The 25,804-nt window shown below is 40.9% G+C and overlaps 1 protein-coding gene across 1 annotated transcript in view; it reads right to left on the bottom strand.

Annotated features, from left to right (window-relative positions):
- LOC310960426 (junction plakoglobin-like) overlaps positions 1-25,804 on the bottom strand; it is a 124,325-nt gene that overhangs the window by 29,002 nt on the left and 69,519 nt on the right. The window contains exons 2-5 of the mRNA XM_083932130.1: positions 23,689-23,743; positions 23,310-23,537; positions 2,095-2,348; positions 1,763-2,001 (exon numbers count right to left, since the gene is read on the bottom strand). Coding sequence (XP_083788256.1) covers positions 1,763-2,001; positions 2,095-2,348; positions 23,310-23,537; positions 23,689-23,704 — 737 coding nt within the window. The 5' untranslated portion in view covers positions 23,705-23,743. The remainder of the gene's footprint in view (positions 1-1,762; positions 2,002-2,094; positions 2,349-23,309; positions 23,538-23,688; positions 23,744-25,804) is intronic.

Raw genomic sequence — 25,804 nt, 5'->3', positions numbered from 1 at the left:
TTTCACAAGCAGTGATCAGTGAAGTACCTGTGGAGACTAAAGAGATACGCATGTGATGTTCTTGAAATGTTCTAGTATTTTTATGAGGTGATATCTGTATCTGTATAAATAAAGACTTCATTATGCAGCAGTTTACGGAGGGCGACAGTAGCAAAGACCAAAACCAAACATCCTGAAAGAAATTAAAGAGTGTGCCCAAGGGCAGGGAGTGTGTACAGGCAGAGGTGAAGAGGGAGAGGGAGAGAAAAAAGCTGCACGATGATAGCATAAATGAAAGTCACACACACCAAACGAGCTGCTCTCTCTGAAGCTCTCGTAGTTTGGAATTTTTTATTAAATTTTGAGTGAATTAAGCTCCTGTATCAATTATGTGGGTATAATCCCCCTCTGTTAAGCCTCAGTGTAAGGGATTAACTCTGTAGCCCTGCCTGGGGGTTGAAAAGGGCAGAATTTGGTGGTAAAATAGAAGGCTAGCCTGTTAGACTCATCTTCTACCATTGTCAGATGGCCTCTGGTTGCCATATTGGAGGTGGAAAGCTTTCAATAGCTCACCACCAGGTTGTCTGAGCAACTTTAAGTGTTGCCCCACTTTGAGTCTCTTCTGAACTTTGGTCAACTACTAGACCTTTTGTTCCACAGTATATTTTGCAGAGAGCGTGTTGTTCATCTGTCTTTACTTTCAGACCAATAAACTGTGGCTATTAAAGCTGAAGTTTGTAACTCTCTGCAAATAAATATACAGTTTGATTGAATTCAGTCAGTGCAGTCATTGACACTGTATCAGAGACTCCTCGGCTCTGAGTGGGTGTTTTACTTTGGCCGCCGTGGGAACTAGCATATGCCATTAGGAGCACATAGAGAGGACAGGAACAGCAGTTGGATGTAGAGAAACATGACTTTTAAACAGATGGTTTGTCTCGTTGTGATGTCAGGATGTAGTGACAGTTTCATCAAATATTAAAACAATTAACATCACTTTCATAGAAGGATTTTAGCTTTAAGTAAATCCAAAGCGCTCAGATTCTATGCATTTTTTTGGTTTGTAAATTAATAAAATATCCTTTGTTAAAGTGTCTATAATCAATACTTTTACAACAGTGTTTGAAATGAATCATGAAACGAATGTGACAGTGTGAAAGGGATCTCTCGTAGTGATGAACCAACACAATTAACACCTGAATCAGCAGCTCCCCTCGGCTTCAGAGAGCTTTATGGGAGTGAGTTTTTGCTCATTGTTTAGCTGTCCCATCTCACATCGTTCACAGATTTGCTTTACTCTCACAGCTTCTTATCGCCAATTTGGGCCACTGTTTTTGGCAACTGTTTTGAGCCAAAAATCTTTAAAAACCCACTGTACACTGCTTAGCACCAGACTTCAGACAGATGTAGTTAACAACTTGCTGGTGAACATAATGGAGCATTAAGCAGCTTAAGAGCAATATATTTATTTTAAGTGCGGGTAGAGACCAAAAACAGAGCTAAAAGAGCATGACTATTGGACACTCATCAGGTCCAAAGAATGAATCCAAATAAATGATAATGTTGCATTGTTACTGCTGAATGTGTACATAGGCAATAGTTTGCCACATCAACTTTAGGTTTAAAGGACCTGTCTTACATCCACACAGTGCAAAAATCTAAGATCACTACTTGCTATTAAGTTTACCAAAAGTATAGTTATACTTCCAAGGGCATGAATAACTCTTTTCAATAATAGCACAATGTTTAGACCCACCGTAAGGCAAATTGTCAGTGTTTCTACCTTAGCATGCGGACCAGTGCTGGTATCCCTCCAGACTTGAATATGGCCATCAGTCCCTCCCTCTGGTGCGACAGGCTGTGCAGCACACTGGCTGCGCAACGGGCTGTCTCCATGTCCACTGCCGTCGTCATGGCACGCACTACGGCACCCACCATGGCTGGAGACTGCACCAGCACCCGCCGACTGGCCTCCTTACGGGTCAGCTGGTTAACTATCATGGCTGCCTTGTTCACTACAACCTAGAGAGTAGAGAAAATAACACTAATAAAAAATGCTTGCATCTGAAACTTCACTCAGAAAATTCTTTGTAATACCAATGAACAGTGGCATACCGGATCATTGTCTCCTAGCAGCTTGGTGAGTTCTGGTACCGCCCTGGTGGCCAGCTCAGCGTCATCCTGGTAGTTTATCAGGTGGACTATAGCTGTCTTTAGCAGCTGAGAGGGTTCAGCTAGACGTTGGACATTGCTCTGCTGTGAAGGATCTGATTGGACAGGCATGGCCGCCTCCCCCTCCACCAGGGTCTCTGGGAACATGGCGGCTCTGACGCGCTGAGCCCTCGTTAGTGAGTACTGAGCGTCTAAATCTGTCATAGGGAGAAAGAGAGAGAAAGACATAGAATGAGTGATCTGCTCACATGTCTGTGTATGTGTGTGTGAAAGCAAGAGAGATCAAGCAAAGAAGACGCCACAACAAGACTGAATGAATTGGTTAAATAATGTTTCAATGTGTAATTCAAGTCAGTAGATTAGGTTTGATTCAACATTCAGCTAAAGTGATGATTAGAGTTATCTGAATGTATTATTGTGTCCATTTAGATGAAGTCTCCTGCAGTGGTTTCCCAAAGGACAAATATTGAGTTGGAATGGGCCTCATTAAATGTTATGTAATTTCAGTAAATATGGCTCACGCTGGTTTTATCAGCAATCACTAAACAAGCACTTTGTCTGCCTCAGTACCAGCAGTATACAGTATACAGAGACAAACTTGTTCCCAACTCAATTTAATATTAGTTATAATTTAACTGATATCCAAACTAACATGTTGAATGATGGTAAGTGCCGACTCCTTGTGACTTGAAGACTCTGGTTGGATGTTCTGACAATCCGGATATGTAAGGGAGTCCCAATGGGATGCTTCTGATGGTCCTCATTGAGTGTTTCTTATCTATTTCCTTATTGTCAGGACAACATTGTTTGTCAGTGCCATCCAAAATGCATGTCACCACTACATGTAGACATTGGAAAAACTGCCAATGCTTTAACTACATGGGGTTGCACTGCAATGGGGACCAAATACACGAAACCATGATGGACCCAATCATTGAGAGGCTTGGTCAGATTTGTCTATAGGTGGTGAGAAATTAGCAGTAGCTGGTTGGGGCAGTAGGACGCTTCTAAAGGTTATGTTTCCAATATCCCCTTTCTTAAAAACAATTTTACTTTTTGGTTTTGTGCCACCCCCCACGTGTAAGCATTGTAGCATTTGCTCACTAGCAATAAACATAAAACTACAACTGACACTGATGGGAATGTCATATTTAGGTATCTGTTCAAGGTCGAGATCGATGCTCCTTTATTTGTCTCCCTTGGGAGAAATGTGTGTTGGACAAGAGCAAGTTGCTGCACGGACAATATAAAAACATAGACAAATCATCTAAAGAAAAAAATTGTGAACAGTAAGACCACAGGCAAAAAAACACAAAAACATAAAAAATGTGCAAAAGATCAACTCATGGACTCATTAACTAAAGCAGCGTTGTCAAACTCTAATTCACAGGGGGCCAAATTTGAAAACTGGGACAAAGTTGCGGGCCAAACTCAATATTGGTGTTTCTTATGTTTTATTGTTTTGTTACAGCCATGGTGGCTCTGCAGACGAGACAAACATCTCTTTACCTTCATAAACAAATAATCTGCCTCCCACCGGAGTTGAAAGCTCCTGTTTTCCATCTTTCTTTTGGCCATTTTTGGGGAGGGGTGGATTAAGTTCGTCTGAAGAGACTGGTAGCATCGATGCTCATGTTCGTCAACAGAAAAGTAGACGTGTATGTGCTTTAGACTCACGGGCCAGCTCTCATAGAACCATGATATGATATTGCGGGCCAAATATAATAACACCGCGGGCCAGATTTGGCCCACGGGCCTGAGTTTGACACCCGTGAACTAAAGTATTGGATAAGTAAAACTTGGGAGATCACCAAAATTACGGCGGAAAATACATCAGTACAAAATTCCATGGTAATCTATCCATCACTTGATGAGCCTCTAAAATGCTTTTAGATCCGTAACAATATTTGAACCTTTCAAATACATAACTTGATCTAGCTCATTAGGATGATAAGTATGCATTCATACATTTAAGATTTACAAGAAGAGGCAATGGAATAATTGCCAAGAATATCTGAGAAGAATATAAACATCTACTGTTTGAACTTAGAGAATGATATTTTTTTTAAATACACTAACTGAGCCTCAGGTGCTATCGTCATTAAATATATTTTGTAGTCCTGTTTTATGAGGGAGCTTGATAGATGATCTCAGATCTGATAACAGACTTTTAAATTCAACCTTATTAGTCTGATCCTTAAAGGACGAAGGCACTTGTGAGTTTGCACAATGTTTCACTGCAAGCAACAGAAGAAACCTCCAGTATTGTACTATAGTACTATGCCTTTCCAGGGAACATTATTCTAAAAAATAAAGTAAGTTAAAGGAAGGAGGGAAATGAGATCGACTGGGGGTCTTGAGTAGGTCACATGTGGGTCATTTTGTGTCTTTAACCTGGGAATAATCTCTGTTTACACGACACCTCAACTAACTAACAAACAATGTAGAGCTTAACTGTGGAGCACACAATTCCACTTCATAGAAAACACTCTCAAACAACAGCTTTATCAACCTGTCGAATGAGGAAGATTTCATAGGCTGAATCTGCACCTCAAGAGTTACTTTATATGTCAATTTTAGTGCCAATGTAGTGAGTAATGCCGTGGGTTTTAATGTGTTTAACTTAATGCAACTCTTCACAATCATCATCCATCTCATGCGTATGTGACTGAACAGATATGTCAGTAGAGCTGTCATCTATGCTTCAAGTTTAGTTTCTCTCATTTCATGTGTGTAACGACATTCATTGAGAATTAGCCTCTAAGCGCCGCCAAAACATGGATGACATCCACTCAATCCTGTGCCTGAACTCCTCCTGTGTACACACAGATGGAGGACTGAAGAGTCTGCTCTGCTAACATGGTGCTCATGCTAAGCCTCCTATGAAGGCAGGTTTTACACCATCTACATGACGGCAAAGCAGGTTACTTCTCAAAAACACAAAAACAAAAAAAACTCCTCATAATTACAAATAATTACGCAACTTTTTCAAAGAGTTGTGAATAAATATAATTCATGAAACGGTATAACAGTAAAGATTTACAGGATATGATTTTGCAGAGCAAACATTGCCAGAAGAATTGGCTGTTCAGACAAAGGCTGTGACAGCAATAATGTAGGCATTGTACTGGACCGTTGTGTTGAAGAGGGAGTTGAACCGAAAAGCAAAGTTTTATTGACTTGTCAATCTATGTTCTGACCCGAGCTTTGGGTAGTGACCGAAATAATGAGATTGCAGATAGAAGCGGTCAAAATGTGTGTCCTCTGCAGGGAGACTGTGCTCACCACTGGAGATAAGAGACAGTCTAAGTGCTTCAGGAATCAGATCATCTGACCTTCCTATGGGGGATTTCCAGGCTGTTAGACACAGAACACACTGGAGAGATTAAACATCTCTTGGGTATGCCTTGGGATCCCCTATACTTAGCCTGCTGCCACCGCGAGCTGGACCTGGATAATTGGTCGAAAAAGGATGAATGTATTGACAGATGGATGGATGTTTTTTCTTTTCTTAACACTTTTGTTACACATGTACTTTGGTCGCAAAATATGGGAATCACCACCTAGGCCGTAGTCCGTTTAAAAGCTTGGACGCACCAGGATTTAAAACATAGACATTTCAGATGAGATAATCCACTCAAGGAGACAATCAGTGCAAATGTTGAATATTAAATGTTGGTGAACCTTTACAAGCAAATTTGCACTGTTAGCCAATATCAAGTCATCTTGGCAGCACTGACCTTTGAGGGGATGGAGAGCAAGAGAGTATAAAATAGAGGAAGCAACTGCAGCTAATTAGCGCCAACATGGCACCATTCACTTTGATCTAGATTTCTCTGCTGGAGTACAAACCACTCCACAAAGACAGTCATGGTTTACAGCCAGAGATGAGACAGAACAAGGTGCAATATCTTTTGAAAAAACTGAGTTATCCTATTGTGTCCCTTAGCGACTGAGCTAACCTAATGAGTTTGCTGAATAACAATTTGTTACTTACTGAATTTTATTTTCCCTTTCTCATATATTTTCATTGAAATACATTGGAGTGCAACAGTGACCAAAATGCCAAGAAGAAGTAAACAGAGCAGTAGAGAGATAATAGAGAGAAGTTCCTGGAGCAAATGGGACTGACCAGTGAGTGTGAGTAGTCACTACTTAAGCAAGCAGCCCTTGGACATGCGAAAAGTCACTCTTGGGTGTGACTGCTGCTTAACACTGTGTACTTGACCGGACTGATCCTGCCGTTGCAAACCAAGTGCAAAATGGAAGACTCAACTTGGAAGGCACATGACTGGCGGAGACAGCTCAAGGTGTCCGGAGGCTAGTTACAGTGAAGAAGTACACAACACAGCTGTCCTTGGAACATAATTTTGTTGTCAACAAACGTTATATATTTTAATTTTTTACCATCCCACTAAGTTTACTCTGCACTTATCACACAATTGTTTGACGGCAAATCAATTGTTTTCAATTAACACTTCAGATTGTGGCACATCCTGTTTAAAATAATGAGTTCTTCTGTTTCCTGCTGGCTGAACAAAACTTACTGTGGGATTTAATTTCCCTTTGTTTAATACCTTTAAAATTCACAGCTAATGTTGTAATCACCTGTAGGGAAAAGATGTGAAAACAGGATCATTAAGACGATATTTGCTCTTCAAATAGCAACATCAAGGTGCTAAACTTGTCGAGTACAATGTTTGAAAAGCTGTGGGATGTCTGACAGCGTGCTCTAAAAAGATATTTGGCTTCAAACTACAAAGTCCACAATGACAACATGGGACCAGAAGCATCTATCAGTTGCAGACAGCACTGGAGAAATTGATGTCTTGGAATAAGACTTTCCTCAGGAGGGAATGATGATAACAAAGTGTCTATGATGCTAGGAAAATCATTTCCTCTGTCTGGATCGGGAATTAAACAAGCTCACCAGTCTCCTTCCGGTGTAAAATAACCCGTTTTATGTGGCTCACTCATAAGTATTTTGGATTCATCAATGAATGAAAAGATGCAAGGCAAAGACTAGCTATCATTGATAATCCCACCAGGACTTGTGACAAGATTCAGAGCAACCAACTTGCTTTATCTCCAAACTTGTATGAGAAGAGAGGGGCAGGGGGATGCTCCTTTTCTTTACAGCACCATTTCTAATAGTATCACACACTTCACTCCAGAAAAAAGGCAAATCTCTTGCCCTGTGGTGTAGGGCAAGAGATTTGTACACTGGGGTGTAGTAAGCTTCTTTGCTGGCCTACATAGAAGCCTGACCTCAACCCCAACACAGGTGTAATGGACTAGAACACCGACTGCAATAAAGGGATAGTAAACAGGAAATCTGAAATGGCACACTAAAGCCTGGTGTGATAAAAACAATGTTGCAAAATCACTGGTGTGTTTCTTTAGGGATAATGCCAGTTCAATCATGTTTATGCCTGTTCTATATTTGTTCCAGTACTGTTGCAATGCATGCAATATAATGCCTAATAGCACTTGTACATTTCCCCATTCAAAACATCAACATCAGTGTTTTGAAGTTTGAGTGAAGAAGTAAAAAGAAAAAGTGAGCTCAGAGGAAATCTGGTGATTTAGGGGCACATTAAGGTATCACAATAAAATGAGGGTGTGCGATTTTTACAATACATCTCTTTTTAGTGTCAGTAACAGCTTGGAATAAACGGTCTTCCTGGCTGACAAAGATATTTCAAACACAACAGGACAAATGTGATAATTAGCTCTAAGACATTATGTCTAGTTGTAGGATTATCTTCTGGGATGACACACCAGTTATTTTCTTTAAATGTGTCAGGTAACTGACTGGAAGCAGGGTTCAACATAATGCAGTACAAGCATAAAGATGCTCGTTCCATTTCAAGGAAAATAGGATAAAAAATATATTTCTTCATGTTTACCACAGTGGCAGACGTGATCGGGAGGAATAGGAAGAGGAGGGATACTGGACCACCATACTGCTGGTTTAAGCCCATTAACTACAAGGAGCTTATATTTCTCAATTCTGCCATGATTTCCCAAGGCATAACATACTTCAGACTGAGTTCCTACATCCCAAGCAGCCCTTCCATTTCAGTTCATTTCAGTATGCTTTAAACATAAAGACTCCAACAAAGAAAGCTTTAAAAACACACATCATCACATGATAACACGGATGTAAGCATACTGCAGACTGTAGATAAAACACCAGTGCCTGAGATTAGACACCTGACTGGTACTTTTTTTGTAAAATCCTATCAAGTTCACATTGTGGTTTCCACAACATACAGTATATGTTTTCTCTGTTTGTCCTCTGGGTTTGATTATATGAGCCAGTCCTATTATCACCTCTGGGCAAGCTCTGTCCCACTAGCTTTGATAACTCCAACTCGTGCAATCTCTCGTTCAACGCCAACAGCCTAAACCCACAACAGCTCATATACAGCAGGGGTCATGCAGGCGGTACAAAGCAGGTCAATGGTAAAAAACAAAACAAAAAAAACAGTAAATAAATCAGATAAGAAACTTGCTGACAGTGTCTCAATGTTCCTCCAGGACCTCCATGTTCAGCAAGTCCATGTATTCCACCAGCCATGAGGCCCTAGAGAAGCATGCTGGTTTACGTCCCTTCCAGTTTATAAGAATTATTCTTTTGGTCGATAAGCAACCCAATGTCCAGAGCCGATTAACAGTGACACTCGAGTTACTCAATAACAAAAAAAATTAAAAACGAATCATCAAGGTAAAATCTCTGCCTGTAGACAGAGGAAAACTGGTCCACTTCAGTGATGAGAGTACGTTCAGTTTATTTGTGTCTGATGGGATCATTATGTTTGGTGTAGGGCCGGGGAAAGACTGAACCCAAAGTGTGTAAGGAGTCAGTTATATTTGGAGGAGGAAGTGTCATGGTTTGGGGGATGTTTTCTGCAGCAGGAGTTGGGCCTCTTGTACAGCTACATGGCAGAGTGAATGCAAATGTTCATGTGAACCCCCTTCGGCAACATGCAATACCTTCACTGCGATGTTTCCCAATCAGCCCACACTTTTCGTGTCAGACAATGCCCCCTGTCACACTGCAAAACAGGTTAAGCAGGCCCTTGAAGCTAAGAATATTGAAACAATAAAATGGACAGCCCAATGTCTAGATGTAAACACCATATAGAACCTATGGAAAATCCTCTGCGACAAAGTTATGGCTAAGAAACCCACTACAGTTACTGAACTGTGAAAGAGACTGAGTCAGAATGGACCAAGATCAAACCAGAGCAGTGTGAGAAGCTAGTGATGGCCTGTGGGCGCAGATGTGTTGACCTCATTCAAAGCAAGGTCCTCTACACTTCCTATTCATTTTTTAATCCTAAAGCCCGAAGAAAACATTCATTAAATCTTCTCTTCTGACACACCGGTTACAGTTTGCTCACTGTGTTAGGTTCATTGATGACTCTAAATTGCTCGTAGGTGTCAGTGTGAATGGTTGTCTGTTTCTGTCTGTCTCTATGTGACTTGTGATCCGTTCTATGGCTCTGAGAAGTTTTTAGCTGTAATCTATGATGTCATGTTTACATCATTATGCACTACCTATCATGCCGTGTTGTACAATAGCCATGGCTACTTGACTGGACCCGCCTGTTGAGCTGCAGGGTTTGAGCTTGTGGGAAAGTGTGTTCATTTAAGGCTACAACAACGAACTGTAATAAATTTCTGACTGTGATAGGAAATCAACCTCAAGTTCCACTTCTTTGCAATTCAATTTGTGTACTGAATGAACTGAAGACAAAGGAAATAACTTATACTTCACTTTGCAAAGGGTCAGCAATATGTAATTATGCATCTGAAGAAATATGCAAATGCATCTGAACCAACTCAGGTTTGAAATTCTGAAATTTGGAAATCCTTCTGATAGTGGGAGTGCTTCTGTGGGAGAGACATCGTGGGATTCAGGACTTTTAATGTGAATAATCAGAATGTTTGTGTTTTTGAGAAGAGTTTCTGACATCAACTAGTGACACCATGAACAAATACACAGTTGAGTACATTTATATTCTTGAACCCACTCACAGTCACTGACATTGACTAATGTTGACAGTTTCACTGTGGGTTTGACAGATGGCTCTATTCAGCCTTTGGATTAGACTTATGTATCCCAAGATGTGATGATTATGTTATTAGCAGAAAAGTGTGACTCACTGCTACAGTGGCCTGCTGAATTTCCAATGCTTCAAGAGAGAGCGAATTCTCTTTGGCTTTACAATGATCCTCAAGAAACTCTTGACGGATTAGCTGAAAGCACCTCTCACTGCGGTGCCAGTGAGCAACTGCACAATTACCGACTCAAAAGCCCCCTTGCCTTGAAAAGTAACTTAACGCTCCACTTTTATGAAGTTGATAAAAGTCAGATACAGCCAGTCAGAACGTTCCCCCGCAACCAGTTTGAAGGCTTTTTGGCTGAAAAAAGCAGCCATTTGGAAACTTGTAAATGTGCGTACAGCTGGGTGCTTTTAACACTCCTGTCTCAGTGACATAAATCAGTGACTTTCTAATACCTGGAATGGCATAGCTCTACTCAACCCAACTTGCTTTTTTATTGATTATACATCAATAAAATTTGTCAGCTTGTAAAGTTGTGTTTATCATCTTAATTTGAGGATTTAATAATACAGTTTAATATTCTGAAAGCCAAGACTGTTTATTTGAAATCAGATGAAAATACCCCGCACAGCATGCTTTTTACAAGTTTGTAAATGTTTTTGTTGTCTTAATCTATTATTGATCAATCATATTTACTAATCAAAAATTGAGATGATGAAAGAGATCCATGTTAATCTAGAAATGAGCCATTGCGGCACAACTTATTTGATAGAGCACAAATATATGAGATAAATAAGAAAACATTCATGCATGAGATACAATAATCTTGTTTTAATTGAAAAGTCAGAGGAGCCACTGACAACCAAAATCACCAAGTTTCTATTACCCCGGACTAATCTGTTAAACCAAAATCAGGGTCCGATTGACTGCATCACTGAAACAGTAAATGCTGTAGCAGTAATAGTAACGGTCTAGAATGTGAAAAACTGTCTTAATAAAAACAAGAACTGGTCTTGTTTGATCTTTAAAATAATCTGATGTAAAAAGACATACTTTTTCTGCGTAGTAGGAATGCTATAAGGGCTATAAGGGCTATAAGGGCTATAAGGGCACCCCAAATAAGGGAAGAAAAAAAGGCAAAGACTTGTGAAATACAATTTTAATACTATTACCTCTAAATTTTACAAAAAACCCCGACAATAACAGCCACAATACACACATGACAACATATAAAGTACTGAAGGTCTGTCTTGCAAAGGGGCTAACAACAGATTAGTTGAGCGAAAGAAGCACAGCTTTAAGGGGCTCCATCAACACATCATACAAACCAGACAATTGCATTTTTTTCAGAGAGGTGGAGGTTATGGCTAATGATTTCCAAATGAAGCTTCATGAATCATTATGGCTCACTTATGCTCTAAGTTAGATACGGGTAGGACGGAGCCTTCTGTCGGTACTCTGATCCTCATGTTCTACAGAAACCCTGGATTTTCAGAGGCACATACAAATGCAAAGGAGATGTGTGAGGAGATACAAGTGGAGGCTGTACTCAAACAGAAGCTGTTGACAACCACAAAAAGGCATTTTGGTTAAAAGGCTCTAGGTGAACCTATTGGTGATGCACTTTAAAAATATAAAAAATGTTGTATCAATACAGCCCTCTTCACACATTTCAGAACCTGGGAGAGGTGAATGACACATTTGGAGTGCTCCTTAACATTTTCAACATTTCCAAACGAGTTGTTGGAGCATTTTCAAACCCTGAGCACTGCTCTCACCAATAATAGGCAGCCAAAACTAATGGCAGGGAACCTGCTGTGGAAGTTTTCATCATTTGCCATCAAAAACATGACAAAAATGTAACTTTGGACCCTCCTGCAAAAGAAGCTGAGATCAATTTGTTGCAGATGAAAGGAGCTTCACCAAGCTCAATATATACTATGGTGCAATCATCTCTCAGTGGACTTGCCAACACTAGTATAAATCATCAGTCTCTTAATAGCTTGTCTCATGATTAATCAATAGCTCACAACAGGCCATGGTATGTTGTGAGCAGACACATAAGAAACGATGTACCCTGTTCCTATGTTCAGTGGGCTACATCAAAATTAAGAGTTTCCTATATTACTGGGTACACTGTCTTTGTTTAAAGCCCCAATCAGTGGTGTGTAGTTAGGACTTTATTAAACCATTGTAAATAAAAATTTAGTTCTGGTTTACTTATGTGTTGACAGACAAATATCAACATAAAAACTAATAAATGGATACTGCCGGCACCTGCAAGACAAATCAATTAAAGAATACTACATGCCCTCTCTACATGTCCCTGCATCTTTTTTTTCATTTGGCATAACAGCCAGCACAACATCAGTCTTTTTCGGCCCATAGTGCGCATCTCCGCCAAGTGGATGCCTCAATGCACCAAAGGCTCTCTCATAACTGCTTGCTACTGCTTACGTCAGGAGTGGCTCCAGTCTCTTTCCTTCAGGCTCAGATTTTTTAGCTACTAGCACCTCCTCTGGTTTAAAGGTTGGGTGTAACATTTTTACATGCAGTAATTGTTTTATTGTCCATGGGTGAGCGGGTTGTAAAGTAATTAAAAAAATTAGACCATCTCCAACCTTCTCAGATGCCTATAATAACCTGAGGATTGACTTCTACATAAAGGATGCAGGACAAATTTTCTGGCAAACTCAAAGGATGGGATGTTTTGCATTCTCCCAAGTCCCTTGCTTCTCTTCAGCTCGCCTACAGCCAACAGTGATAGCTATGGAATCTGCTAATGTCAACAAATGAACCAGCCAGAGTCTAGACATATTTTTTTCCCACCATACTGTACAGTTTTCACCCCTGCTAAGGTTAGGGCTAGTTGAGGGTCTGTGGGCTGTCGGCTGCTGCAGAGTGTGGTGACACAGCATGTGTGTTGTAGTGGCACAACCAAACCCTTTTTCCCCAGTGCTGATAAAAATCCAAGAGTAAACACTGAAATACATACTGTGCCCGTTGTCATGATTACATCAGGGCAGCCCTCCACTCCTTTTTAGTCTCTGTGTTTTGTCTCCCTCTGTCGGTGTTGTCCTGTATGGGCTCTCCTCTGTGTTTTCCGGGCAGGCTGATCCAAGTTATTCTTGTTGACACTAATCACCTGCCTCTCTGTATATTAAGCATTGGGGCCGGATCGTTATTCGAGATACTCCAGATTTCTCAGCAGCAGGAGCTGCAGCGGAAGCATGTAGCAGGGCTGGCTACATTCTTATGTCGATGTTTTTCCTCTCACTCCTCTGTGGACCTATTTGTGACTGTTCCTTTTGTGTTTTGCCCCTGTTGCCCATTTCCCTGTCGACCTGTGACTTTTCCAAGTGTTTTGTTGTTCCAGTTGCCCGTCTCCCTGTCGACCTGCCTGCCAGCCTGCTTGCCTACCTGCCAGCCTGTCTCCCAGCGTACCTCCCTCCTGTGCTCATTCCCCGTTACCAGTTTTTCCCAGTTCCTATCTGTGTTTTCCCTTTGTTCTCTGTGCTCTGTGTTTTTGTTAAGTAAGTTTATTAAATCCGTTGTAACTGACTCCTGAGTTTGTGTCTGCATTTGGGTCCAATCCTGCGCGTTATCTCCGTCACCGTCCTTGACATCCGGTACCCACTCATGCCTATGTATTGCAAGCATAAGCAACCGGATGCTGACTGCAGTTAATGGCTACCAGTGCGGTAATAACAAGGGTTTTCTTTAAGTTACACAGATAACCTTTAAGTTGTATCTTGTAGTGATCTGCTATGGCTGCAAGGTACTTTCAGAGAGGAAGTTGTCAAATGCTGGCCCACAAGCCTGGATTTCCATTAAGAGATTGGAGTTAACCCCAGAAAAAATGCTGCTCGAGCACATTGGTCATTTTGTCCAAGCACGGTAAATGGATTTTCCTCTTAAGACTATCTACACTGCCTGCATCAGTTTGCGTACCAAAAGATGATTCCACAACAAAGTCATCCATCCATTTCAGCTATCTCCTTGAGCTGCACTTGGCTCAGCGATGTCATACATCCCACACAGAGACACAGTTCTTTCATTTAAGTCCAAAGTAACATCATCTTTTGCTTCAAGCTATCATAGACAGCCTCTTTGTGTTGTACAGCTTGAGCCAGATCGACCTGTTTTTTGAAAGGAATTTGTTGAATCCTTTGGAGTTTAGACAACAAGCCCACTGCTATGGCTGTCTTTGTACTACAGAGGCACTGACTTAGCAAATAAGTTGTTGAGTATGGAATTGACAGAGCCCAATGGCAATGCCCAGTGGTCTGCGATAGTTGAATAAGATTATTTTTCTGTTATCCAGTTGCAAATAGTTTCTTAAGCTTCTTAAATGTCTATTGGTTAACCAGGGAATCACTGAAGATGAGCACATGCTCTCCATTGTATCAAAGAAATATAAATATGATATGTGATTCTGTGCAGTTGCTTGAGTCTGAGAAAACTCTTTTACTGCACCCTTCACTATTTTATACCTTACAGACAAAGCTAGTTCTGTGGCGCTGCCCTCCTGCTCTACATTTAAATTAATTCACTTTTTATTGATTTTATTAATTATTTATTTTTATCCTATGATTACAATTGTGGGGCGGCACAGTGGTGTGGTAGTTACAGCAAGAGGGTCCTGGTTCAAATCCAGGCTGGGGCCCTTCTGTGTGGTTTGCATGTTAAGTTAATTGATTTATCTAAAGGTAGGTGTGAATGGTTCTCTGTCTGTCTCTATATGCCCTGCGATATACTGGCGTCCTGTCCAGGGTGTACCCCGCCTCACGCCAAATGTCAGCTGGGATTGGCTCGAGCCCACTGCGACCCTGTTAGAGACAAGCGGATGAACAGGTGGATGGATGGATTACAACTGTGCGGTTAATGATTAGCTTATAATGCATTCTCTGCAATAACATTAACTAAAAGCAACGACTGCATTGAAATATTTATCTTATCTCTCATCCCTTTCTCTACTGAGCTAAGCCGAGCCGCTTCTGAAGGGAGTAGAACTTGTCTTGCAAGTTTACAGGTCTTGGACGAGGGCGCTTTTTCGGAGGGCCCCTCCTTTCCAAATTTACACGCATTAAAGTTGCACACGCAGCTCTATGGAATAATACATGGAACCCTGAGCACTAAAAAATAGCCAAACCACTCCCTAATCTCTCCCCAAGTCTCACCCATTGTGTTTCTGATGGGTGACTGACCTAGGTATGACTGGAAACTGAAACGATAGTTGTAGTGGGAGGGACCACGACATGGAGCCGACCGGTGTTCTTAACTGTCAAATCTCTCAAACTAAACCAGTTTGAAAGAAGATCACTAACAGACGAACGTGTTAAACAACTTGGACCACATCAGCGTGATGTCACAGTTGTCATGACAACCAGTGAGAGAGGAAAACAATATGGCCGATGGTTTGACAAGAGATTTGTAAAAACTTCACAGCTAACTGCATGTTGTGATGCTCAGGAACTATTGGTAAATGGACTAGTAGTCTTCTGACTACTCAAGGCGCAAGTGGACATCTACATACCATATAATCTAATCGAACCATGCACACCACATTTACACACCGATGCACAGTGTCTTGCCCAAGGACACTTCGAACATGTGGACCGGGGAAGCTGGGGATCAAACCGCTAAATCTCTCAATTGGAGGACAACCCACTCGATCACTGAGCCACAGCCGATTCTGCTTAACTCTCCTCCCTTTCCAAATCAAAGTTAGAGATCAAGCCTGGATAAATACTGAAACAAATAACCTAAAGCACCTTTCTGAAAAATCAGTCAAATTCTTTGCAAAATGAAATATGAAAACCTCTAAAGGAAAAGGTTTGTTTCGTTATGTTTACTTCAGCAACAACAACATGTCAATCATTACATTAAAACTATGTTTGTTAGGTTATTGATAGCAACCAAATAGGGACAATGAACTGTGTAGTGTTCATTAAATTGACACACAATCTTCTCACTGTTTCTTGCCAGAACAGATTATATTTTTCTGAAAAGGAGGACGCTTTATTTATGACACAGCCCCCTCTGAAATAAATTACACTAGCCACCACTGTGCTGTGTGGTGATGTCTTTCATTCCCTTCATTCTTACAGCAACTACACAGCAAAGGTACTCTCTCCTCTCATTATTTCAGCCACATTTGCTATATTCATATGGCTACAGCATCACCATGGTCATTATTAGCTTCATATGTCTTCCAGGACCATTTCTGGTAAAGAGTCTTTGTCATTCCTATCACCGGGAGCAGCAGGACAGTGTATGAGGAATTTATTCTAAATAAACAGTGTGCAGCTGAATATGTAAAGCGTTGAGATATGGCGTCTGGGCTCTGACCTTGTCACTCCACACAAGAAAACGCAAAGCTCAGCACATCTGAAATGGGGGAGAGACAACTGACGTCTGGGGATCCTCCTGAGATCCAGCCCACCAACGTATGTAGAAAAGAGGACATCCTGGGCTTTTTTATGAAGACAAAGATGTTCTCGGTTAGAAACCACCATCCATCCATCCATCCGTCTTCAACCGCTTGTCCCTATCGTGCATGTACTTGGACTGTGGGAGGAAGCCAGAGAACCCAGAGAAAACCCACGCAGACACGGGGAGAACAACATATTTAGTTCTGAAAGTAGTGTAATCATTTGAGTTGTGAAATATTAGCCTTTTTATCAATGTCAAATAAAGTGGATACTACTGAATGACTCCACATTGTCGTCGGAGGCAGAACAGAAGCAAAGATGATTCTTTGGCAGATAGTTGAGGGAGGAATTTAACTCACTCACTTGTCAAGTCATCCCAAGGGACTACCGACAGTCTGGTCGTAGATTCGGTGTGCGAGCAGCAACTGATATACCCTCAAACATGAGGGGCAATTTAGAGGTCTGGAAAACGCATTTCCACACCTCCAGATTATTAGTTACTTGATGACATTCATCAGATGCACACCTTGAAGCCACAAAAGGTTTTATACAATTTGTCTGCACACATGCACTTCCCAGCACCTGTAAACACACTATGATGGGTAAATTTTGTAGAGTTCCACTTTAAGTACACACTACAGTCTTATCGTCAGTCAAGTTATTAGCCTCAGAGTCGAGGAACAGTAGCCAGCGAGAGAAATTCTTCAGAATATTTGGTTCAATGAATAATTTGATCATTCCAGGTGTGCTCACACCTCTAATTTCATCTCTTTTCACTTCACCGGTTCGGCGCCACGGACATCAATGCAGAATTCGAGAGAATCACAACTGTCAACCCTGAGTGTAACATTAATGGCAAAGCATGACCAATAGACCTGAAACTAATCGAGGAGCTAGCTGCAGGTATAAAGATTAAATGCATTCATTAAATGCTTCTTCGGGTCTGACGACAGGCTATCAAGAACATTTCACTTTAGTATCGACTAAGCTTCAATCAAATGCTGCATTGTTTTCCTGCAGTTTGTCACTACTGTGGCATATCCTCCATCAGCTTCATTGACATACTTTGGCTCTACAGGAGTCAAATCATCATCCCTTAGAAGAGACTTATTGACGTGTAGAAGCCAGATAAGGAAATCAATGCTTCTATTTGTGTACTGAGGGTACGATATTTGTCAGACTGTGCATGTGAGTAATAAGAGCCTAAACTGCACTTCACACGTTTTCATACTTAGTCTGCATCTCCTATTGTGCATTCGCTATAAAAGCACACTTGCCAGTAGAAAAAATGTTGCCTGTGGTACTATAAAGCTTAATGCTTAAATATATATAAATACATATATATACATATATATATAAATACATATATATACACACATATATATATAGCGAAAGAGAGAGAGAGAGCTCTTTTCCAAAACGAGATAAAAGCCAAAATTTTAAAAAATGAGTGTGTCATGCCACTTTTCTGTATACAGAAGCTTTTCACTGCTTCATCAGTGTTTCTGCTAAATCTCTATATTTCCTTGTTTAAAATGGTCTCAAGATGCAGTTCCTCTCCAAACTGCGACCAAGGCCAAACCTATTTTTAGCCTAAATGCGATACGTCCTCTCGACCAATCAGAATTCAGTGAGCGTTCTATGCGATCCAACATGGCAGCGCTCTGAAGCGGGAGAGTTTTTTGTTTTGTCCGTCCGTTCAACATGTTCAGACTGAGCCATAAAAAACATTTTGACAAGATAAACTGAATATTAACCAAATGTGTGGGTCTGGGTAAAAAATGTCATTTTCATGAAAACTTTTAAAATGGATTTATAGCGTTTTGGAAAAGAGCTCCTCATATATATATATATATATATATATATATATATAAACACACACGTATACAGTATATATATTCTGCCTGGAACCTAATCTATCTATCTATTTTGTATCAATAAATGTAGGGCAGTTAAAACGTACAATATTGGCTTCTAAAAGTATAGTGTGTAGTAGAAGTATAATGTAGCAATATGTAAATAAATAAAAAAATGTTAAGTACTAGATCCTCAACATTGTGCTCAAGTACAGTACTGGTGGAGAGACAGACTGTGGGAGTTTACTGGGGAAGGAAAGTACCATGAGATTATTATGGCCCATAGCTGGGTTTTATAGCCCACACATTACTGTCTACATTTATTGGATATTTTACTATTTTCATCATAAGTAATTAAATTCTTAACGCATATTTGCTTTGAAAGTACAACCATCACTACGTCAAACTGAGCGACTGTCTCAACTGTAAACTCAGGAAGTACCTCCTGCTTCTTCTGCAGGCTTATTGTTTAATAACTCCAATGGGAATTTATATATACAGTATATACCGTATATACTTATATACATTATTAAGCTATTTGTTATACTGGGATATTCTGGGTTTATTCGTAACAAAATAACCTGGTTATGAGTCACATTTCTCACCCTTAACCATACACTGTCTCAATCCCTACTCTACTTCTTGCAGTTCCAAGTGTAGTTGTTGTGGCTGCTTCGGCATTCATCATCATCATCATCATTCATCTTCAACCGCTTGTCCCTGTCGGGGTCGCGGGGGGCTGGAGCCGATCCCAGCTGACATCTGGCGTGAGGCGGGGTCCACCCTGGACAGGACGCGAGTCTATCACAGGGCACATAGAGACTAACAGAGACAGACAACCACTCACACCTACGGGCAATTTTTAGAGTCATCAATAAACCCAACATGTTGTTGTTAATTTTCTGTCTGATGGTGTAAAACATTCTAAAATGGGGGTAAAATGGTGCCGTTAGCAGTTAAATTTAAACGATCCTGCTCATTCAAAGTAATGCAAAAATCATGAATGCCACGCAGCATTTAGTGGGATGTCATTATATATACACTCTCCAACTCTGACTGACTTCCAGCATCCTTGTTTGTAAGGCAACGTGTTTGTGAGGGATTATTTCTTAGAGGAGACTTTTATTTCTTCCCCTGGGTGTCAAGTGATTGGTGAGTGTAAGAGTGAAATGAGGATAAAACTAAGTTTTATATTTACTGTGATAGATTATCTCACACTGTGGAAGATGTTGTTTTTTTTCTTGTTAAGACGGATGAATGGCAGTAAATGGTTTCTTCTGTAGGAGAAAAACAAGTCATCTTATCTACATTTGCTCACAACAAGCCAAAAATGTTCACTCTGTTGTATTTTAAACACATCATAAAACACCCAATCCAATGACTATAAGTATCCTAAGAAGCTGTTGCTGTCTGGGATAATCATGTGTGTCGGACAGATCTGCTTGATCTATGGGCAAACAAATAAGCAATCAAATTATGAATCGGCACATTTTACGACCAGCAAATGGACTATTCCATAAAATCCCAGTTCATTTATTTTAGCAAAAACAAGAACTATAAATAGTGTTTCCTACAGACCAGGTAGCAATTTGTGGTGCGGAGCCGTACAGAGACAGGGCACACATCTATGCGTGCTGCTTTTATCTGGATCATATTATGCAAATATACATAATTATATGTCTTTGAAGTTTATAGTGTGATGGGGGTGACATTTATGTGATTAAGACATCTATTAGGCTACACTTGTATATATTTATGTGGGACACATTAAAGCCGCCCAGTCCCTTTGATCTGCAGAAATACCTTTTTATTTGACTGAAATCTCTTTTTGGTACCACAACGGAAATGACAGACCATTACTTTTGCTTTATAATCGTGTTTGTTTGGACAATCTTTAACCAGGCCAGGTGCGTGACAACAATAACAGTAACAACGATAACAATACTGCAGCTGGACCAGAAGCCTGTTATTAAACACAGTTTAGGGAGACAGATCAGTAGGGATGGGAGGATGCACTGACTGAACTCACGATTGGATTCGATTCATGATACTGAGTAACAATGTTTTTTTACAAAAAGTGCTAAAATCTACAAAATATATATAAGCTATTCTCTCTTTTTCAAATTTAAGAATGATTATTTCTGAGGTATAAACTGTGAAACACCAAAAGCAATAATTTAATTAAAAACAAAGAAACTAAGGCTTTGCCTGCATTCCGTACTTAGGAATTTACATGTTTTTTAAAAGAATATCTGCATTTCTATATTTTGAGAGTCTGAGATCTCTGCACATTCACAAAAAAAATGCGTTTACATAGACATGAATATCCAGTTCATGAGGCTTATGTTTATATTCAGGATATAGTGTTTACATGAGCACAGAGAACTAAGGTTATTCATATTCCCCGAACACGAGGAATACCGTTCTGTTAGCAGAGGCGCTGTTTACAGAAACAAACCTGCGACAGGTAATATGAAACATTTACTAAAACTCAACAATTGAACTGCAAATTTCCTCTCCGCTCTGACCATCAGCAGCTACAGCTGTTTGCGCTGAGTTCATCTGAGTTCAGTCTCTCTTCACCTGCACACACACACACACCTCCGTAGCGTACTGAGGCATTCCTGAAATGATTTACGTAATGCGTTGCTCTGCACAGCTGCCAGCCTGTGTCACTAACAGCTTGTAGGACAGGAAATCAGTGGATGAAGATACACAACTTCTTTAACTTCCAAAAGACAAAACTGAGTTAGAACCTCAGACCAGCACGTCGTGCTGCGGCTGCGCCATCTCGAGAGACTGACGGAGAACGACAACAAGTCAAAACTAGATAGTGGAATCTGATTTACTTTTCATCTCAACCACTTTGAATCCTCACACGTTTGAATCCATTTCAACTGTCTCAAGATGCATCGTTACATCCCTAGCTCAGATTTCAGAACCAACCAGAAGTTGGAGCAAAACTGTACGGAATCAATTTATGGCGCTCAGTGTTGATTCTGTGGCGCAGTGCCACACGTTGGTCTATGTATGTGAAACACTGATAAATATAGCGTAACGAGCAACACAGATGCAGAACAATAAAGATTACACATCTGATGACGAAAAGACAGAGATCAAGAATGAGATGATGAAAGCCAGTGTTAACAAAATGCATGCTTGGACCATACCAATCTTTGAAATTTGCCTTCATTTTGACATCAACACACCCGTAAAGTTTTGTGAATGCATCTTACACGGTTGCAATTCCATCCCCAAATCGTGCCAGGGGCATAAGGACTGTGGGGTGGTGGATCTTTCCTTATTTCTACTCCCCTACTTCTGGCACCCTTGCTCAGACCACACCCATGCAACATACACATTCATTAATAGGTCGCACACAGCTTTCTCAGTCTATGGATGAAGACATAGGACTCAGGGCACCGATCCTCTCTATCCCAAATCTCGGCGAAGTGTTTTTGGTGAGTGACTGACAGCTAACAGCCTATGTGTCAATGTAAACTGGAAACGAGAGTTGCGGTGGCAGCGACCACAGCATGGAGCCGAAACCAGTTCTCTCCCGGTTCCCAACTGTCAAATCAATGATCACTATTAGATACCCGTGTTGTCGAACAACTTGGACCAATCAGCGCAACGTTACATTTGAGGCAAAAATGTTGTATTACAATCCCAATGCACTATTTCGCTTTCCTTTCCTCCTTTTCCAAGCCAAGGGAACAATTCAAGCCTGGATAAATACTGGTGCAAATGACCTAAAGCATCTATCTGAAAAATTATTTATAAGTTCATATAATGGAATTGTTAAAATTAAAGTAGTTTAAACTATGTTGGCCCTGAGAGCTAGCAGCACTGCAACTTAAGAAAACACATGCAAATAGACAAAACACAAGCACATTGAGAAAACATCTTTGTCAATTTGACAACGGATGCACAGCATTTTGAAAACATGCTGTAACAAAACACATTAAGAAAAAGTGCTGCAAAGAACACAACGGAACGGAAGTGTTTCCAGAGGACACCTAAAAGTGATGCACGTGTCCCACCTGTGTTTCGCCTAGCCCCACTCTACTGTGCTGTGATTGGCTAGAACTTCTGTGTTGTGATTGGCAAAAATGCTGTGACAAGAGTGGCTGGCTAGTTGGCTAGCTAATTTGCTAATTCCACCACATACTTTGGATGTCTAAACGTAATAATCTATGATTCGACCGTGCTTTCATGCTACACTGGTGTTGGCTCCCAGCAAGTGGCCAATGAGCTCCAGCATCTGCCGCCATGGGGCTGTTGACACATCAGCGGCATTTGGAGCAGCGAGTCGGTGCGGTCGGGTGCGGTTCCAGGCTTCGTTTGCTGTCACAATGTAGGAAAAACACACTGCCACCTTCAAACTGCAGTCAGAGCTCCAGAGGGAAATGGAGAGTTTTGCAACCGACAGCAGTGGCTCACGCCGGTCAATGACGCTGAAGTTAGCATCTGATTTGCAGCCACCGTTTCAGCATTTAGTGTTGTGCTGCGGTCTTACCAGTGCTTCTTAATGTGTTTTGTTGCAGTGTTTTCAGCGTTTTCAAATTGATGAAGATGTTTTATTAATTTGCTTGTAGTTTGTCTATTTGTCATCATTCATTCATCAATCAATCAATGAGAGACAAATAGGGTTTTCTTGATTTTTGTCATAGCCCCTTGGAGTAAATTCCACCTGGTTACCATAAGGGGAGGGAAGAGAGAAGGAATGATAGAAATAAACCAAAACAGATGAACTACTGAAACCAATTTAAAGCGCTGTAGAAAGTCTCACCCGTGGGGCTCTCTAGTCCACCAGCTGCCGTGTCTCCTCCTGACCCAGTGGTGGCAGGAGCAGCGTTAGTACTGGTTGTAGTGCTACCAGTGTACTTCTTACGGCAGCTGTAATCAGTGCTGCTCTCATCGTCCAGGACTGTGGTGGCTCCTGATTGGATTCCAGAGTCTGAGGCATAGTAGGTCTGCTGCCATTCTGCCACCTTCACCAAACTGTCCGCCTCACTCACTACAGGGAACAACACGGCGGAGATACAGATTACTACTGCTACTACTACCGTTTCTTGATATCTGATGTCTGATATCCAAGATATATAATACATGCTCAATCGGCTTTACATGTGTTCTTTAGATGTCTACAGCAGATATCTATCACTTACTTTGCATGGACATCATCTCCGCCCGCTGGTACCACTGCCTTCACTGACCTCTGACCTGGAGAAAGAGAGGGAGAGAGAGGGGGGGAGAGAGAGAGAGAGAGAGAGAGAGAGAGAGAGAGAGAGAGAAGGGGGGGGGGACATTAGGTCTGCAAACAGGAATGCCTAAAGATTCAAACTAATCCTTCTCTTGAGGATTAAGGCTTAAATTGCATATTCTGTAAAGCATGTTAAGAATTAGTTTTTCTCCTATTCCTCCAAGAAATTCACCCATATACCTCACAGTTCATCAGAGCGCTCAGTCAGGGGTACATTTGTTTCTCAATAGATCCGAGTTGTGACTTTCCAGTCAAATACCCACCACTTCACCAATGAGTCAGAGAATATGGCTGGGACTTTAACGCTTTAATGACGATTATTAATTACAGAAAAAATAACGCAACAAACAAAATAGTGCGGAACGTTGCTCATTGCATGAGTTTCCGCCCCTGACCCGTAATACTGACGCTCAGAGAACACGAGACAAATGAAACCATGAGAAGCAAGATGAGTTGTTGCTGGGTTCAGTGGGCGGACATTTGAGTGTGAAATCGTGGATAAGTAGCACGGTCGTGTGAAAATTGTGCAAGAAATAATTGGGACCCACAGGAGCTCCACCCCAATGCTGAACATGTTGCAGCTAACGTTAGCACGAACGACGCTCCTAGGAGGGACTGCCATTAGTTGATGGATCATTTTTGTTTCTGTTTTTTTAAACCTTGGGAGAAAATGCGCTCTGTTTAAGTTTTTGTTATGCGAAGGATATTATTCTAAATATTTTTTATAAACCAAAGAAAATTAGTTTTAGACCTAAAAGTTTACAAAAAGAATAAACACACTCATTGTTGTGTGTATTCATTAATTAAGTCACATACCAAAATTCATTTAAATTGAAATGTGTTGCTTCTTAAATCAAGATTAACCGGGATTAACTACAAAGCCTCTAATTAATTAGATTAATTTTTTTAATCATGTCCCACAGCTATTACGGATATTTTCTTTATTTCAAAGAGTACATTTTTGGCACTTAACCTTTCAGGGTAGCAGGGTATAATGTCCTTAATGACCTTCTTTGCTATGTATAAGTTGTAAAGAACACGATCTCTGCAGTCACTGATGTTGTGATAATGAAATATTTCTTTCCATAAAGCCAAAAACCGCCTGAGGAGCAGCTGCATGTAACACAAATGTCAATGTTGTGAAGCATAGACAACTCAAGAGAGCACCTTTATCCAATTCCCAGAAGCAACGGCTGGTGAAAGGTCACAGCGTCTCATCTTCCCTGCCAAGAGCCATTCACAGACCCCACTGTCTGGCGGGAATTCACACTGACGCTCAGAGGAAGATTTAGTGTGTGTTTATGAGAGTGCACACAAGATACTGCTACACTCAAAAACAGCACATCCACCGGCCGACACGTCTCTATGACCAGGAGAGATTGAGATTGGTTGGCACTTGTGAGTCGCCTGCAGTAGGTCTCTTATAAATCCTCAAATAAAAGATGAAATGAAAAAACAACAACAGGATCTCATTTCTAAATGAGAGAGCATAACGACTGCCGATGCCTCCAAAAACAGCAAATACATAAGGGGAGGGATAGAGGGGGATGCACCAACCTCCCAGGTCGGAACCGAAGCACGCTTTTTTAGATTTAGTACGCATTTTAACCACTAGGCCGACAGACACTCATGTGACCATATTCTTAAGAATAAAAAAACATGCAACAAGTTGAAAGGTCCCATAATTTACATTTCCTGCTATCTCAACCTGCCCAATACAGAGAGATCAAAAGAAAACTAAGTAGAGCCCATACGACAGCATCTCTTCAGGACAATTTCCAACCCGTTGTTATTCCCAACTTGTCACATACAAACACTTGGTTAGCACCCGCCTTTAGCAATATGGGTAGCCCTACACATCAAACTATGACGCTGCACATGTTGCAGTTTTAAACATTTTGTTAGTGTGCCCGCTGATGGAGCTCACATTAGAGATCTGTAACTACTAGTTATAGTTCCGCCGTCCTGAACCCAGCGTCAGTCAGACTTGGATGAGGAATGTGCACAAAAATCGGCGATTA

This window comes from Echiichthys vipera (assembly GCF_963691815.1).
Source record: "Echiichthys vipera genome assembly, chromosome: 17".
Classification (NCBI taxonomy): Eukaryota; Metazoa; Chordata; class Actinopteri; order Perciformes; family Trachinidae; genus Echiichthys; species Echiichthys vipera.
This window is presented reverse-complemented; position numbering and strand designations above follow the sequence as displayed.